Genomic DNA, 17,910 nt, shown 5'->3' on the forward strand with positions numbered 1-17,910 from the left:
TCTCAGATTCTTCTTTACACGAATTAGTGCCCCAGCAGGAGGTGCTAGAAGCTAAAATACTAGGGCTAGTTTATCAGTGATTCCACATGCCCTGCTCCTAGTTTCAGCTACATCCAGTTTTTCTTCGCCAAGTCCTCCGACTTTCTCAGCGTATCATAAATCTCATCTGCCCTTAAACATATTGATTTTATTTCACTAATTCTTTTTAATGGTCTCCAGATAATGTTGACATCTTATTAAAATTATTCAAAAAACAATAGCTCAATTTGGTTATTTTTTTTAAACTAAAACCCATTTAAAAAAAATTGAACATAATAGGAAACGGAAGTCATAGCACATAGCAGCACAGAGCAGATGCCGAAAAAGCGGCCTGCTTTGATAAAAGAAATGGGCCCGCAGAGCAGTTGCTGCAGTGTTGGTCCTTTGGATTTGAAAATCTTATCGGTAATATCGAAGAGCACGTCCTGCTGGATCTCTATGTTAATTTAAGTCTTACTTTAATTATCTGCTGAAAACATGGATCCTCAAAAATGGTTCCATCTCATGCACCAAGACAAAAGAATAAAGTGAGATGATTTACCCCTTGTTGGGCAGGAGGGGTGTTAGACCACGACATCTGTAATATTTGAATTATTTAATCCCACTTAAAATTAGATAATATAAATATTATGAATAATAATGGGTTAAAAAATTTAATGAAATTTAATAATCCGAGTCCTTGGTATTAATATTTTATAAATATCACAAGTTTTATGTATGCTACAAGAATAAGAATGGGAAAAGGAAATGAAAACGGAAAACCTATGGGTTGGATTGCTCGTGTTTCTACATGACAAATTCTACTCTTTAGCTTTGGCATATCAGGATTTAAAACCAAATATGTCCTTGTTTTAACCACACTGTAAATCGCATGTATAATAAGATAGACCGATTCGATTAGATATAATATTTTCCATGATCCTTTCTAAATGAATTTTAAGCAGAATTGTTCGCTTTCATAAATAACAAATGATATTATATTATTATATCTTAATAGAAGTAGCCAGTACAGTTAACGAAAACAGCAAAATCACTATAAATAAATAAAAGGAAAAGGAAGTGGATCTAATCACTAGTAAATATTTATATCGATGCCTGTGGCCACGCACTTTTTCAGCCTCCATTGCCGCCGTTGTTCCTCCTCTCCGCGGCAACCTAGCAACCCTCTGATATTAATATTTCAGTATTAACTGTCACCAAAAGTCAATGGTTTTCAATGGCCTGTGTCTTGTCAAACCAGGCTTCGTTTCAATCCAACTCCGTCCTCCTCCTCCTCCTCTTCTTCTATCAAATGATTGATTTGATCATTTTATTGATAAATTAAAACTAAGGTTTCTTTGCTCAAATATCTTGAAAACATATCTATTACGCAAAGATTGCTCTTGATGGTACTATAATTAGTTAAAACTATTTCCACCATTAATTGTTTCAGTGCACTTATGATTTTTTCTTTTCACTTCAAAAATTAATACAAATTTTTAAGAGTTTTAAAATTTTTTTCACATGACTTATTAGCTATTATTAAATTAATTAAATTTTTTCACATGACTCATTAGTTATTATTAAATTTAATAGGGATAAATGCATTTTTTCTTGTGTGGTGTCTTTCATTTTTTTTTTAATAGATTTTTATTAAAAAAACACATTTACTCTATCTAAACATTAATTAATTAATTGAAAGATAAATATAATATGAAAAAATTCACGATATATATGATTTTCTCCCCCTTTGCATTTGTATTTTTCATATATTGCAAATATTCTTTGCATAATAAAATGTCTTCATATCTCACATGTACATGTAGTATCAATAACATAAAAGTAAAGATTAAAATTATGTTTGTCTATGTATTCAAATTATGTTTAGCTTGAAAATATATATAAATAAAATTTGTTTAAAAAATAAATATATTTTAAAATGTAACATTACCACATAGAAAAATAGACACTAAATCCCTAATCTTAGAGTATCTCAAATAACAAGTTATTTAAAAGAGCCAAATTATCACCACAACAATTTAAATAGTGTAATTTAGCTTCTTCTTCTTCTTTTTTTTGTGGTTCTCCAATGAAAAAGGACATTTTAAAAAGTCATTTTGTAATTTACATAGAAGGAGAAGAGAGGAGAAGATTAAAGAGAAAAAGAAAAAAAAAATCTTCTATTTGATGGCTTTTAAAATAAACATATAGAAATGACGTTTCATTTTGATAAAGAAATGTGAACATCTCATGTAACTATCCCTTTTAAAACCTAAAATCAACAAATAAAAAATGTTTTTGATATACACACACACGCTTTCCATATAGTTATTCCATTGAAGAAGCTTCTAATATCGACGCGGGGATACTCTTTATCAAGAAAAAAACAAAAAACAAAAAAAACTACCGACATGCAGTGGAGGAGTTGAGTGCTCGTGGCCCGATCCAGCCAGCCAGCTGGTGGCAGAAGAAGACAAAAATGTCATGGCAAAGCAACATGGATGTGCCACGTCATAGTATCACGAGACAAGCTATCTAGCTGTGCATAAATATCAAGTATGAATATGATTCCTGCAACCCAAAACCGAGGCATCTACCCCCCTTCCTTTTCCTTTGTCGTTTAATAAAGGGTAAAAATGTGATAGTAACACCGTATTTTTTATTTTTAAAAATATATTTTTTATTTTTTAAATATTATTTTTAATATTAATATATTAAAATAATTTAAAATTTTTAAAAATATATTAAATTAAAATAAAAAAAATATTTTTTCAAAAATATTTTTAAAATATAAAAATTCTGAGACAAGATAGTGTTTGGGAATGCGGTTGAAACTCGTTCCCAAAAAATTTAAAAGTTTTTTTTTTAAAAAATTTAATACGGTCTGTACTTTTTGGATCGTTTTGATGTGCTGATGTCAAAAATAATTTTTAAAAAATATAAAAAAATATTATTAACATGCATTTCGGCACAAAAAATTATTTAAAAAACAATCACTACTACACTGCCAAACACGTTCAAAATAGTCTTGATTTATCAACCTTCACAAAGTGTCGGCTATAATACTTTTAAAATTATTAACAAAATTTTTAAGATAAAATATATTAATGATAAATTAACTGGAAAATAATGATGTTTTATATAAATAATGAAATAAAAAAATTACTTTTTAATTTTTTAGTTATTTTATTGCATTGATGATTTAACTGGTAATTACCGACGAAAGTTTTTCAATTACATAATTATGTTGAAAGTAACGGACAAGAATATATCATTACTATTACAACCAGGCATTATCGGTGGAATAAGCTATTCCGTGGATGATTCCGATGGAATTTTACAAATATCTGTAACGTTTAAAAATCATGTTAATTAATTAAAAAAGTGCACCTGATATTTATTTGTATATGAAGTGACCAGTATTTAGCTTAGCTTCTCAACCTAATATTTTTGGGATAAAAAACAAGTCGAAAGCTAAGACAAACCGAACCTAGAACATACGTGTGGGACATGTGTACACGTTGGTGGCGGCAGGCAGTGGGGTGGCCCTGGGGCTATATATACACAATGAACGAGCCTCGGTAATCTTCAACATAATTTACCTCACAGAGAAGAAAAGCAATATCTTTCAGGAGAGTAGTTTAGTAGAGAATTAGTAAGAAGATGGCAGGGGCAGTTAAATGCATAGACATCTTGATAGCCATCATCTTGCCTCCTCTTGGTGTCTTCCTCAGGTTTGGCTGCGGGGTACGTCGACCGTCCATTTTCATCTATTCATTTACACATGTACACAGTTAATTAGTTGATTTCACTTATAATTAAACAACTGATATGATCATGTGATTAATTATATATGCATGGTTGGTCCAGGTGGAGTTTTGGATCTGCTTGCTTCTCACCATCTTAGGCTACATCCCTGGAATTATTTATGCTGTCTACGCCATCACCAAGTGAAGATCCTTCTCACCGTCTAATATCTCTGTTGCGAGCGCCTGCACAGCACCCCCAAAAGCTGTTTCTTTCTCCTTGTTTCTATACATTTAAAGGGTTGTAAAGTATCTGTGAAAATAAAGGATATATATTATATAGTATGACGGTTAATTTTTTTTAAAATAAATTTAATTTGTTGAAGAAATGATGTGTTGAGAAAGATATGATCTAGGTGTTAATAATTGGAGTACACTTACTACAAGATATGATCTATGCATGTGATAGTTACATGTGCATGATATATATATATACATGCATGGAAGCATCAGAAATTGTGGTCTTCATCGATCCATTAATTCTCAAGACTCATGGGGTCTTATTATTGATTGACTCATGATCAAATGATGCGTTACGAAACATGCACTTTCTTTCATGCTGTTAAAAGCATGACGATAGTTTAATGCATGGGGTCTCCGGTGATATGAGTACCTGCCTTGCCTTTAAACATTTTTCACTTAATTTAATATATACATGGGTCCCTATTTCAAGCCCTTAACTAGATTTGAAGTTAATTTTAACTCATTACTTATTTTAATAATATATCCATGGGTCCCTAAGTCAGCTCTTTAATTAGATTTAAAGTTAATTTTAATCTCGAACCTCCCATTAAAAAGGGTTTTTTAATAGTGTATTAGTACTTAACCCATCACCATGTAATAGTATTTTAAAGAGAAACGGGTCGGCAGAGCTGTTGCTGCAGTGTCAGAGGGAGGGTCATTTGCTTGTTCGATGTGGGTCCTGTAGACTGACAAGCTTACCTGTATTCACAAACAGCTGTCCCATTGATAACAATGGTCCCACCACGAAAAGAACAATAAAGTGAGATGATTTACACCCACAGCAGGCCCATTTCTGTGGGTGGGTTCGAGTGGAGGAAATACCTTTCTAAACACTAATTCGGTTTCAAGCCCATGTGTAAATTGCTTTAGTTTTTTCACCGCACTAAATTAAGAACAAATTAAAATATTTGCTTACATTTTTTGCCAAAAAATATATCAAAATTATTGAAGAATACTTAAAAAATAGAATCAAACACAGTGTCAATCCGACACGTGAAGATTAAAAAATAAAATACTTTTTATTCACATGTATTCACCTGACCTGGGGACAAGAAAAAAGTAAAGGGAAAATAAAACTTTGGTTGGTAAAGGCTCAAGCATTAGAGTACAATTTAGACCAAAATACTCGATAGGATGCGCGGCAATAAATATTTATGGCCATGCTTCTTAATGATGAGGTTAAATAGAGGTCAATTGTTAATGATTATTTCAATAAATAAAAAGAAATGGTGTATGATGATACCGTAAATCGATCCTTTAAAATCCCTTTTCAATCGGATTCTAAGCCAGATTATTCATTCTTAAAATAATAAATTATACAATATTATATTACAATATATATTAGTAAATTTACAAAAAATATATATAAAAAAATTACAAATAAAAAGAAGTGACTTTAATTGGGGATTGTTGAAATGAGATTTCACCAACTTAAAAACACACGAAAGTTTAAACTAAGCCTTATCTTCTAAGTTACTACAAGGTAGAAGCAATATTGATGGCAGACTGACCTAGCCAGCTGCCACGTGTGGGGCTGCTATGGATATATATGTAGGGTTACGTGTGTGTTTTGTAAAGGGTATTTTTATAAAACTATCTTTTAATTAAAAATATTTTAAAATCATATATATATAATATTAACACCTTAAAAATATGAAAAACACCATAAAAAAAATTTTTAATTTAATATTTTTAAAATGAAAAGTAATTTAAAAATCACTTTTTATAAAAAAGCTAAACAACATTATCAAAAAGCTTAATGAACATGTTTTAGAAAAAAACTGCTGAAGAAAAAGATTAAGATATTTAGAAGTGGATTAAAATGATACATAAATTTATTTTTTATGAATCATTTAATTCTGATGTGAATAATCTTCTGAAAACTAGCAAAAAGAACTAGTAGAGAATATTATCAGCCTTGAAAAATAAGAACAAGAATTGGGAAGGACGGCTGCTTCACATGGATAATAACAATATTTATATCGATGTGTGTCGACGCCATGCATGCACCTTTTCAGCCTCAATCGCCGCCGCTGTTCGTCCTCGACGCGGCAACCTAGAAACCCTCTGATTTTATTTCATTATTGACTGTCAATAATAGGATGAGGTTGGAGGAAATTATCACCATAAGTCAATGGCTTTCACGTGGTCAAACAATGGCCGGTGCCTTGACAAACCAGACTTCGTTTGAATCCAGCTCTCTTCCTCTTCTTGTTTTTGTTTTTTTTTTTAATTACAATATAAAGGGAAAATCTAAAGGCTATCACTAAGAGACATCCGCTAAATGTATTCATTTATGTTAAATTGTGTAGAAAAAAGAGAGATAAAGAGCGATAATATTAATTAAATATATAACTAAATTTGTTTTTGTATGGGAATGTTTTTATGTATTTACAATAAACTGTAAGGAAAAAAAAGAAGAAATATATGATTTGAATAAAAAAAAACTAAATGATTCTTAACATTTAATTACGTACGTTAAGAGCATGTTCAATCTCACCAATAACAGTGTCCTAATAATGATTTATAATTAAGTATGTTAAGTATCCATCTTCCAAAATTAACAAATTCCAATACACATAAAAAAAAAAAAGTATAGTGACAAATTCAAAAAATCAATTCAATTAAATCTACGTACCTTCAACCTAATGTATAGAAATTAATTAAAATCTTGAATCTCAAAACAACTAAGCTAGCTAGACACGCATTGATCCACGTGTTGCATCATGAATGGATGAATATAGTATAAGATACATATCTCACACACGCATGCAGTTTCAATGATATTCATTACTATAAATAAACTATAAAAAAAACTATCAATTACAGGATTAATTGAGTATATTTGATATTGTGGTATTTTTTATGATTATAATTAATTTGAGAAATTATGTTTAGAAAAGTTATAAATTATAATATGTAATTTCTTAAAAGAATTGTAGGACGATTCATACGAAACTGATCAGAGATATATTAACTAATTAAAGTTAAATGAAATACAGAATGACAAATTAAAGCAAACAAACATAGCAGCTAGCGTAGGAAGGAAGGAAGGAGTGGTTGTGGCCCGATACAGCGAACTCTGCCTGCCATGTGATGAGGAAACTTAGCTATCTACCTGTTCATAATTAAATATCAAATTTGAATGCGATTCTTACAACCCAAGAGCGTGCCATCCACCCCTTCCCTTTGTCGTCTAATTAACGACTCTCACACGAAGGAAGAGAGTGCACATGATCTTCGTCTTTTATACTAGCTAGGTCTCACTAGACCGCGTACGTGTGGGACACGTGTACACCGGAAGTTTGTGTTAGTGGGGTGGCTCTCTGGGGCGCCTCTATATAACCACCCTCAATCTTCAACTCTCGATATATATCGCAGAATATATTAGCACCACAAATTAAGAAGAAGAACAGTTTCTCGAGAGCAGTATATATCTTTCAGAAGAATTAAGGAGATGGCAGACGAGGGAACAGCTAATTGCATAGACATCTTGTTGGCCATCATCTTGCCTCCTCTTGGTGTCTTCCTCAAGTTTGGCTGCGGGGTACGCCCATTTATATATTCTTTCATTAATTTAGACACCCACACAGTTGATTTTACTTATAATTAAACACTGATCATGTGATTATATATATATATATATATGCATGGTTGGTTCAGGTGGAGTTTTGGATCTGCTTGCTTCTCACCCTCTTTGGCTACCTCCCTGGAATTATTTATGCTATCTACGCCATCACCAAGTGAAGATCCTGATCTTATCTGTTGTAAGCGCCCCCACCCCCCGAAAGCTGTTTCTTTCTCTTTGTTTCTGTAAATTTAAAGGGTTATGAAGTATTTTATTTGTGAAAATAAACGATTTATAATACATTATTATGACCGTAACCTCTTTCTCCCCCCCCCCCAATTTTGTTGAAAAAATGATGTGTTGATCAGGAATTGAAAGAATTTATGTGTTAATAATTGGAGTGCTCCAAGATATACGATTTATGTATGTGATAGTTACATTTGCATGTATGTGTGTGTGTGTGTGTGTGTGTATAAATATATATATATATATATATATATATATATATATATGGAAGCATCAGAAATTGTGTTAAAATTAAATACAATTAATATTGGCCAACGGCCTTGCTTAATTTCTTAATTTCCACACTTTAACCAGCACTACTCAAGACTCATGGGGAACGTATTAACTGTTGATTGACTGAGTGAAAGCGATGCATTGCCAAACATGCCTACTTTTATATATGTTATTAAAAGCATGGCAATATTATATAGTTCAATGCATGGGGTCTCTAGTACTGATCAATATGACCTGACTTTAATCATTAACATGTATTAGTTAGGTAGTTAATTAATTAATATATAACATCTTTGTTGGGTTTTTTTTTGTTTGGACAGGTGGAGAGGCACATAACCGTTTGATTCCATGAAAAGTCCCTTGTTGGTGTACATCAATACTTGGATTTATTCTTCTTAATTTCTTCATAATTGTGTCTTTTTTTTTTTTTAGTTAAGCAAGAAATGATTTGTTGTGAAGGAGGTTAGCAATTGTTGTTGAGTGACATTTGTGCGTATGGGTACTTAAGACCGTAATGGATGGATTTAATTTTCTTGTTCAGTACTATAGTATCTTTCCCTATATATAGTTGTGAGCTCCATGCATGTTTGTCTACCTAATTGCCTGTGGATTCAATGACTGTTGGTACAGCTTTGAATCAATTCAAGAGTGAAAAGAAAGCTTTATTTCCTGACTCAAAAGCAGAGCAAAACGAGAAAGGAAGATGCATTTGCATCTCTTACCCTAGCAAGTGGGGACTCTCTTACAAAGCATTGACAAAGACTAGTCTTGTCTTGGCCATGAAGCTATGATCCTCTCAGATATTTGCCCCACCACAATAATGCACCAGCCTGTATACATATGGCTGCATTAGCCATGAGCTCAATATCACACAGCTGTTTCTCATCAACAAGGCAGCACCGTTCGTTCAACCTGCAGCCAATTTAAATATCAAACTTAAGGTGGCCATCTGGCTTAGCAAATCAAACAAAAAACGAGCCAACACTGGCTATTTGGCTCATGAAATCAAGGGATCAATGTTTTGTTAATTTGCAGTGCTTTAGATTATATTGCTGCTCTTCAAACGAAACTGTTTTTTAATTTTCCGAGCACAAACGGACAAAGACACAACACTTGGTGATTAATCAAGATGGTTGCGTCTCGACCTCAAAGACAAGGCTCTAGCTAGCCTGAAGACCATGCATATCCAATTATCTAATATAATCCCATTTCAATAAAGAATAACCTCACATGATAAACAATCAGAATTATCCAAGACGTTGGCCTAGGAATTGACGTAATCTTCCATTATCGAATATTAAATGTGAACAAGGATCAATATTCAAATGAAAACAAAAGGGACTATATAAAGCTACCAGTTGATCTTTCTTTGCATGATTGACAATCAAAAGATTACAATAAATGAAAGACTTCAAATTAACCCTTATCATATTATTTAATTCTTAATATTTTACAAAGATAAAAATAATACAAGAAAGATAATAAGTATAATTAACATAGACTTTAACTTAACTAGAGAAGAGGATGTGTTTAAGATTGTAGTAGTAGTGACGTGTTTGAGATTGTGGTAATAGTGACAGTTCAAAGTGCTTTTCAATTAAAAATGTATCAAAATAAAAAAAAATTTATTTTTAAAAAAATATTTTTAATATCAGCATATCAAAATGATTCAAAAATATTAAAAAAAAAAATTTAAAACAATTTTTTTAAAAAAATTTGAGGGAACCCGATTTGCATCGCGCGTTTTCAAATACACCCTTAATACTATAAGGACCAAACAATTTTTTCACTGTATTTTTTAAATTGATTATGAATTTGTAATTACTCTCCTCACAATTCTTTAGTTCTCTCTTCTTTATCTTTTCTAATTGACAGGATAATACTTCGACTTACCTTTGCAAATTTATTTTATCTGATTGATGAGTTAATTATGTCATTTATCTTTTTATATTTTTTATCATTAGTTACTGAATGTTTATTTTTCAAGAAAGAGGGATCTTCTCATCAACCCTACCTTTATATGAACATGTTTTATTTTGCAATCCTTCTAATCATAGTTATTCAAGCACAAAACACTAAGCACGAGGAATTATTGAGCCTTGATACTAAATAATGCAAACAAAAATAACACACAAAAATAAAAAAAACATGAAGCACAAACAACTCAAAATTTTACCAAATAACATAAAATTTTATCAAATAAGATAATCATACAAAAACTCTCATTTGAAATTTTTGTTACTAAACATTTCTCTTGTGGTTATTCTATTGAATTATAAATTAAATATCTTTATCGGATCAACTTTAAAAAGAAAGAAAAATCCTGATAAATAACTATACAATTATTATAGGGATTTCTAAACTAAATTGAAAAAAATATATTAGAAAGGAAAATATTTTTCTAAACTGGAAACAAATATTTTCATTCCAAATCACAACATCTATCAATCTGATTATTCATACTTCCATATATTTTTCATTCGGGTTCTTAATTTTTCAGTATTTCCTATCCAAAATGCCGGCAACTCGTTCTGCCAAACTTCTAGGAAAACATTGGTTCTCGAATTCTAAACATTTGAATAAACCCTGATCATCAAATTTGAATAAATAACACTATATATTATTATTTCATTAAAAAACATAACATCAACGTGACACCACTCTGGCACCTTGCCGACAGGAAGCCATTAAAAAAATTTGAACCTATGTCATATCCACATTCTTGCCTTCGTACCTCCCCTGATCTGTCATTACCTCCCGATGTATCCCATACGTTTATATATGGAAAACCATGTTGGCCATTTAGTATGGATAAGATCAACGGTTACATGCAAGGAGAACCAAAGCAGGATTCTCTAATATGAATAATTAAGGAAACAGATAAGCAATTCTCAAACATAAAATAATTCGTAGATTACACTCATTAATCAAATATATTGTTTTGACAACTCCAGTCCTACCAGCTCGCAAAATTTAAAATCAGATCTCAGGCTATAATTATCCTCATTAGGGCACCCCTTTCTTAATATTGTAGACCAAATTGCTCTTCGAATCACTAACTGTTTTCTCATGATGAAGCCTAAAAGTTGTTGAGAAATAATCATTTTGCATGCCCATTTAGGTATCCGAATATGATCCTTGCTGATATAGGTGTATATGCCACCTTTTGTGTAGTTAGTACTTACCAAATACATCAACATCTACACCTAGGAATTCATAAAGGGCACCATAATCATCCTGTATGGTTGAATACGAGGATCTCTCCTGCCCTATATATATATATGACATAGAATGTTTGAGGCAAGATGCACCCAAACCATATTAGGCTGTAAAAGTTCTAAAATCCTTCATAGCCAAGCAGCCATGACTAGAAAGAAGGTGAAGCTTGCATTTATAGTTAATGATTCTGCAAGAAAAGCCACCTTCAAGAAAAGGAAGAAGGGCCTAATGAAGAAGGTGAGTGAGCTAAGCACCCTTTGTGGGATTGATGCTTGTGCTATCATTTATAGTCCGTATGATTCTCAACCTGAGGTTTGGCCCTCTCCTTTAGGAGTCCAAAGAGTGCTGTCTAAGTTCAAAACCATGCCAGAAATGGAGCAAAGTAAGAAAATGGTGAATCAAGAGAGTTTCCTTAGGCAAAGGATCGCAAAAGCCAGTGAACAACTCATGAAACAGCGGAAGGAAAACCGTGAGAAGGAGGTCACTCAAGCCATGTTCCAATGCTTGACTGGAAAAATTAACTTGGCTAACCTAAACATGATTGACTTGAATGACCTTGGATGGATGATCGACCGTAACCTGAAGGACGTTGAAAAGAGGGTTGAAACCCTAAACAAAAGGAGTAGGAGCAGTACCGGGGGTGCTAGTCATACTTCCCAATTGGCAGCAGTTGCAGCCACCGGGGCAGGACCTAGCAATGCTGGACAGCAAGCACCAGAGTCGTCACAGAAAGCAGACGTGTTGGCTGCTACTAATCTTGGGGTTAATGTGGATTCCATCCTGAGACAACAATGGTTCATGGACATGGTGACCCCTCAAGAGACTGCAATGGGGTTTGGCGGGGATGACAATATGATGCTGCCTTTTGGGGATACCAACCATAATGCTCTCTTCTCTAATCCCTTTTTCCCCATGAATTGATGTTTTAAATTAACTTGGTATCTTAATTAATCGTGAAATATCTTTTAATTTCCTGATTTCATTCGTTTGGACACAGACACAATGCATCAATATCGCGCACTATTCCTATGAATAAATCCTTGTTTATCATCTCTACATGTATTATCAAGTTTCTCAATCGCCTTTTTTTAAATTTATTCTCTGATTTTCAATATTTATATTATCATTTCTATATCCATAACAAGCTCGATCGAGGCCATTAATCATGATTACTTGACAATATAGAGCAATAACCAATTAAATCAAAGCATTTCTAACCACAGTACTATCACCATATACTAAAAGCAAGAAGTGTGAAACATATATGATATATAGGAACAGAACAGGTAAATTTCATATATTTTAACACTGCATTTTCCCATCTGAAACAAATATATAATTTCTCTCGAAAAAGGGCAGTAATTTTATGTGTAGCCAAATGCATTATGCATATATTTGGGGTCAAATGCATCATCTTGGTGTTATATATAGGACCGTAATTCATTCCTCTTTTTGGAACACCTGGCAAATTGTCTTAATTAGCAATTCACTAACTAGACAAACAGTGAAGATCAGAGAAATTAGGAAGAAAATATTATATATCCAAACGAACCTCTTCACTGAGCTGCAGGATCGGTAGAGAAATAGTCATGTAAAAAAAAAAGGGAAGAAGAAGGAGCACATCTCACTAATACTCATATATATATATGGTAATTATGGTTGAGATTTAGATTGTGTTTATTTTTGTGTTAAAAAAATATTTTCAAATTTTTTTACTTCAAATTATTACTTTTTCTTATGATTTTGAATTGTTTTTGATGTAAAAAATATGAAAAAAAATAATATTATTTTGATGTAATTCCAAACAAAAAAAATAATTAAAAAAAATAATTATTATAATTCTAAAAACTATCTTAGAATTTTTTGACAATTATATAAGCGAAAAATCATTCATATCCTGGTATTAATGATATTAGAGTTTCAATTTACATAGCTGAAGGATTATATATATGCCAATAAATATGATCTTGGACTATATATATAGTATCCATATAATCAATTTAGATCATTGTATTAATTTTCCTTGACAACGATACTTAAACACTCTATTTTTACTTTATAATTAAGACAAGGATTCTTTATAGATATCTTCATATGTTAATTTTGATCATTAATTTAACCAAATTAATGTTATGTGTGAGACTCGAACATCAAGGTGACCATTAAAATTAATTTTAAAATATAAAAAGAATAAATATCTGACATCTTATTTTAAAAGGGAAAATTTTTAGTTTAAAGAGTTGTCACCTAATATTGTGGTGACTAGAAATTCTATGGTACATAACTAATTACACGAAAGAAAAAAATATTATTATCCCTTAAACATTTTATCTAAGATAGGTTGCATTGTTGAAGTTGTTTTAAATTGCTAAAAGTTTTTTTTTTTGTTCCATTCTTATGGTCTTCCTGTATTATTCTTGACTCTAATATTAATGAATATTCACTTATGAATATTTTTAATTCTGATATTGGTAAATATTGTGTAACCCAAGAAATAAAATATTCTTGACTTTGGTGCCAGTGAATAAATCCGTAAAATTTAAATTAAAAAAAATATATATTTTTTTATTTTTTTAGAGAAAAGAAAAAAAAAATGCATTTAATATCATATTCACATTCTATAGTGAAAATCCACAAATCAAATATACTGCAAAAGCTAACAAAATAACACAAAAAAATGCGAGGGACATGTAAATAAATCAGTGAAGATCCCCAAAATTTTATGATATAAAAAATGAGCTCATTTAACCATATATCAAAACAAAGGGATGCGAAATAAAAAGAGTAAAACATAAGGGTTTGTTTTAATAAACACATCCTTAGTCTAAAAGGAAATTAGGCTAGCTGGACCTGAGGTCTAGACCCGGCCCAGTCTCAATTGTTTTTTATGGTCTGAATCCAGCCAGCCGTATTGGGTGGACTAGACTCAGAGGGCCTGAACCGGTCAGTGGCCCGAGCCATTGACCAGCCTAAGCACTGTTGCCTGGCAAGCGTGAATTACTCACGCATGCCAGAGTGCCTGTGTAATTAAAAAGCAAAAGCGGGGGAAGAAGAATTGTAAACTTAACTGCAGCTGAAGACCGAAGTTAAAGACGATGGCGCGCTCTGGACAATGCTCCTTCTGCTCTTCCTTTCGTTATTCTTCTCTCTGATCCTTTCTTTCCTTTCATATTCTTTTTCTGTTCTGTTTTTTATTTAGTTTTTCTCGGTCTATCTCTCTCTTGTTCTCTCCTCTGTCCTTCTTTTTTGCAGGTGGCTTTCCTCTGCTTCTGGAGGAAGAAGACGAAGGAACAAGAAATAAAAAACGGCGCCGTTTCTGGGCTGGGTCGGCCATTTTTCAATCTGGTAACTGGACTTATGACATTGTGCAATCGGACCCTTATTCATGGAACTACCCCATTTTTTTTTTTAATTTTGTCCCCCTGGGTCAATTACAATTGGACCCCTGATCTCGGAGCCATTTACAAACGAGTCCTTAGTTCCAATTTAATCAATTTAGTTCTTAATTGACTCTTCAACTTTTCATGCCTTTAAAATTACCACTGGAAAAATCAATTAAACTCCTCATAGTACCCCGCAGTTTTACTTTGGTCGTTGAACTTTAATTTCTTGCAATTGTAACAATAATCAGCTCCGAATTTTAATATTTCTTTAATTAAACTCTTGATTTTATTAATTAAACTAATTTAGAGTTTAATTAAGTCTTCAAACTTATTACTTCTTCAATTAAACTCCTAATTTCATTAATTAAAACTAATTAAAAGTTTAATTAAGCCCCCAAACTTATCAAGTTTTTCAACTTCTACCAAAATTGCCTCTGAATTTTATAATTTTACCTTGATTAATTCTCAAAACTTTTAATTTTTGTTGTCTTGACCCAAATCTTAATTTTTCTTCATTCATTTTATTTGTTTCATTTCCTTCATTTTTTTATATAAAAATAAAATTAAAAATTAAGTTATAACATTACCAACAGAGGAATAAGATTAGAACCCTTGTTTTGATGTTCATTGGCCCAGGTAATTAGTCGCCTTCATTGTCCTTGGGCCTGCACTTTGTTTCTTCTTCTTCCTTTTGGTTTGATGAATATAAATCCATCAGCATTGATGGTATAATTTTATTTATTCTATAACTAGCTAGTCGTGTACTTGCATTTTGCGTCTAGGATAATCTTGTAATTTTAATATGCTTTTAGTTTTAAATTTTTTTAAATAATAATATTCAATCATGTATTGTATTATTGTAGATATAATGATTTTTTAAATAATGAATATATATTAAATACATAATACAGTATTTTGAATCAATTTAAATCTCTTATTTATTTGTATTAAAAATATATTATTGAAATTTCATATCTTTCCATCACACCCATGTAAATAAATGTGTTTTTAATGACATTCATTAAATTAATTACGTTTTATGAATCATACCTCTCTTATGAATAATTATGTGTATTATATTAAAAAATCATATATTTTTTCATTAGAAATTCAAATTTTAAAAATGCAACTATTGCTAAAAATTACAGCTTCATCCCATCAATAATCACCGCTATAAAATGTTTTTGTATATTTACAAAGATTGTGTCTTTCATTCATTTTATTTAAATTAATAACATTTATAGATCATATATTTTCAAGTTTTGTTGTCTTATTTTATTAAATTAAAGGATATAGATCATACGTTTTTTGTATTTTGAAAGGATTGCAATTATTCTAAAAAATTATAACCATATCCAATCAGCAGCAGCTATAACTTTTTAATTGCATATTTATAAAACATTGTGTTTTTAATCGTAGTTTTAAATTGATTTTTTATAAATCATATCTTTTCATTTATTTAACAAACAATCACATCTTATCATGCTAAAAGTAATGTATCATTTCATCGATTTTCATGATAACTTTAATTTAATCCTATAATTAATTTTGAGCTTCCATAGGTTTCTGGATTACAATATCATATAGATTTGATTTCATGAGAACTTGAATGATATTGGAGATTTTGGACTTAAATTTGATAGTTTTATACATTAAACAATCCAAATTAAACAAAGAGAAATAAGAACATAAGAAAGGAGGAAACTAGAGTTTTATAAAACACTTTATTTATGAAGTTCTTGTTTTAACCTAAGAACAAAAAATTATATATAGGCTAAACTAAAAATATTATTCCACCTTTAATGAATAAATATATTTCTTAACATCTCCCCTCAAACTCACGATGCGACAGCTACAAACATTGAGAGTTTGCCAACTAGAAAATCAAACCAGGAAATGAAATGCGACTTAGTAAAGAAATTTGAAATCTGTAAAGAAGAAGAAACAAAAGAAAACGTAATGGTGTCATACTTGAGATGATGATGAGTAAGATGACAATCGATCTCAATGTGCATAGTTCGTTCATGAAAAATTGAGTTGTGAGCAATCCGAATAGAATTTTGGTTGTCACAATACATAAGAGTAGGATGAAAAAGAAAAACTCTCATATATACAAGTAATCAACGTAACTAAACAATCTATTTGGTAGCAAATGTCGTATTACGATATTCTGCTTTGGTTGAAGATTGAAAAATAATAGATTATTTCTTATTCTTCCATAAAATACGAGAATCATCTAAAAAGATACAAAAACCATTAATAGATTTGTGATCTGTAGGATCATTGTCATGATCAACATCAGAGTATGCACGTAGCTCCAAGAAAGAGGTGGATGGAAGTAAAAGACTTTGAAAGATTGTACCTCGAAGATATAACAAAATACAAAGAACAAGTGCCTAAAGAGAGATACCAATCGTATAACTTCGAGAAGATATTTGTTTAATTCTTGCAATATTTGTTCAGTTTCTGCAATTTGATATTTTATTTTTCACTTCCTTTGCATTCTGGTTTTCTTTGTTTGTTGATTATGACTACTGAAAGAGATGATTTGCTTTAGTTTGTAAGTGTGAGGCTCGATGGAAAAAACTATTCATATTGGGGTATACTTTCCCTAATGGAATCACTGACAGAATGAGTATTCCAAGGTGATGGTAATTAATACTCTTTTTGACTATTGACTGGTTATTCTTTTTCTAATAGTTTCACAGACAGAATGAAAAACCGTTGGAAATATTTGGAGGGTATCTGAGAATTTCCATGTGAATTGAAAATTTCAACTTGACTTCACTGATGAAAGCACCGATAAAATTTTAAAGATATTAATATTTAATATTTCATTGGTATAAACCTAATATAATAGAACATGAGCATAACAAACAGGGCAATATCTTCTTCATGATCTCCTTTCTTGCTCTTTTTTTCTTTCTCTTATATTCTCCTATGTTCTCTCTCTTAACTGTTCACGAGCTGAAATCAAAGTAAAATCTTCTCTTCTCATCCTAAGTTATGTTGTCTTTCTTCATTTTTCTTCTTATTTTTCTTTTTCTCTTTGGTTTTTTTTAACAATCTCTTTTCATATATTTTCTTTTTCTTTTTTTATTCTTAGTTGAAACTAAGCATGCCATAAAGGTAAGAATTTTCATTTATTTTTCTT

The 17,910-nt window shown here is 31.1% G+C and overlaps 3 protein-coding genes across 3 annotated transcripts; all 3 read left to right on the forward strand.

Moving 5' to 3' along the window:
• Nucleotides 1-3,597: 3,597 nt before the first annotated feature.
• On the forward strand, nt 3,598-4,153 carry LOC118034935 (hydrophobic protein LTI6B). Its single transcript, XM_035040387.2, has 2 exons — nt 3,598-3,765; nt 3,889-4,153. The coding sequence occupies exons 1-2, from the start codon at nt 3,682-3,684 to the stop codon at nt 3,970-3,972; spliced, it is 168 nt and encodes a 55-aa protein (XP_034896278.1). The 5' UTR covers nt 3,598-3,681; the 3' UTR covers nt 3,973-4,153.
• A 3,102-nt stretch (nt 4,154-7,255) lies between these two features.
• LOC118034934 (hydrophobic protein LTI6B-like) lies at nt 7,256-8,694 on the forward strand. Its single transcript, XM_035040386.2, has 3 exons — nt 7,256-7,614; nt 7,731-7,834; nt 8,475-8,694. Exons 1-2 carry the CDS (start codon nt 7,525-7,527, stop codon nt 7,812-7,814), a joined length of 174 nt encoding a protein of 57 aa, XP_034896277.1. The 5' UTR covers nt 7,256-7,524; the 3' UTR covers nt 7,815-7,834; nt 8,475-8,694.
• Nucleotides 8,695-11,517: 2,823 nt separating this feature from the next.
• On the forward strand, nt 11,518-12,294 carry LOC118035009 (agamous-like MADS-box protein AGL80). The gene has a single exon (XM_035040492.1). It carries the CDS (start codon nt 11,518-11,520, stop codon nt 12,292-12,294), a length of 777 nt encoding a protein of 258 aa, XP_034896383.1.
• Nucleotides 12,295-17,910: the final 5,616 nt, after the last annotated feature.

Source organism: Populus alba, chromosome 5, assembly GCF_005239225.2.
Source record: "Populus alba chromosome 5, ASM523922v2, whole genome shotgun sequence".
In the NCBI taxonomy this organism is placed as follows: domain Eukaryota; kingdom Viridiplantae; phylum Streptophyta; class Magnoliopsida; order Malpighiales; family Salicaceae; genus Populus; species Populus alba.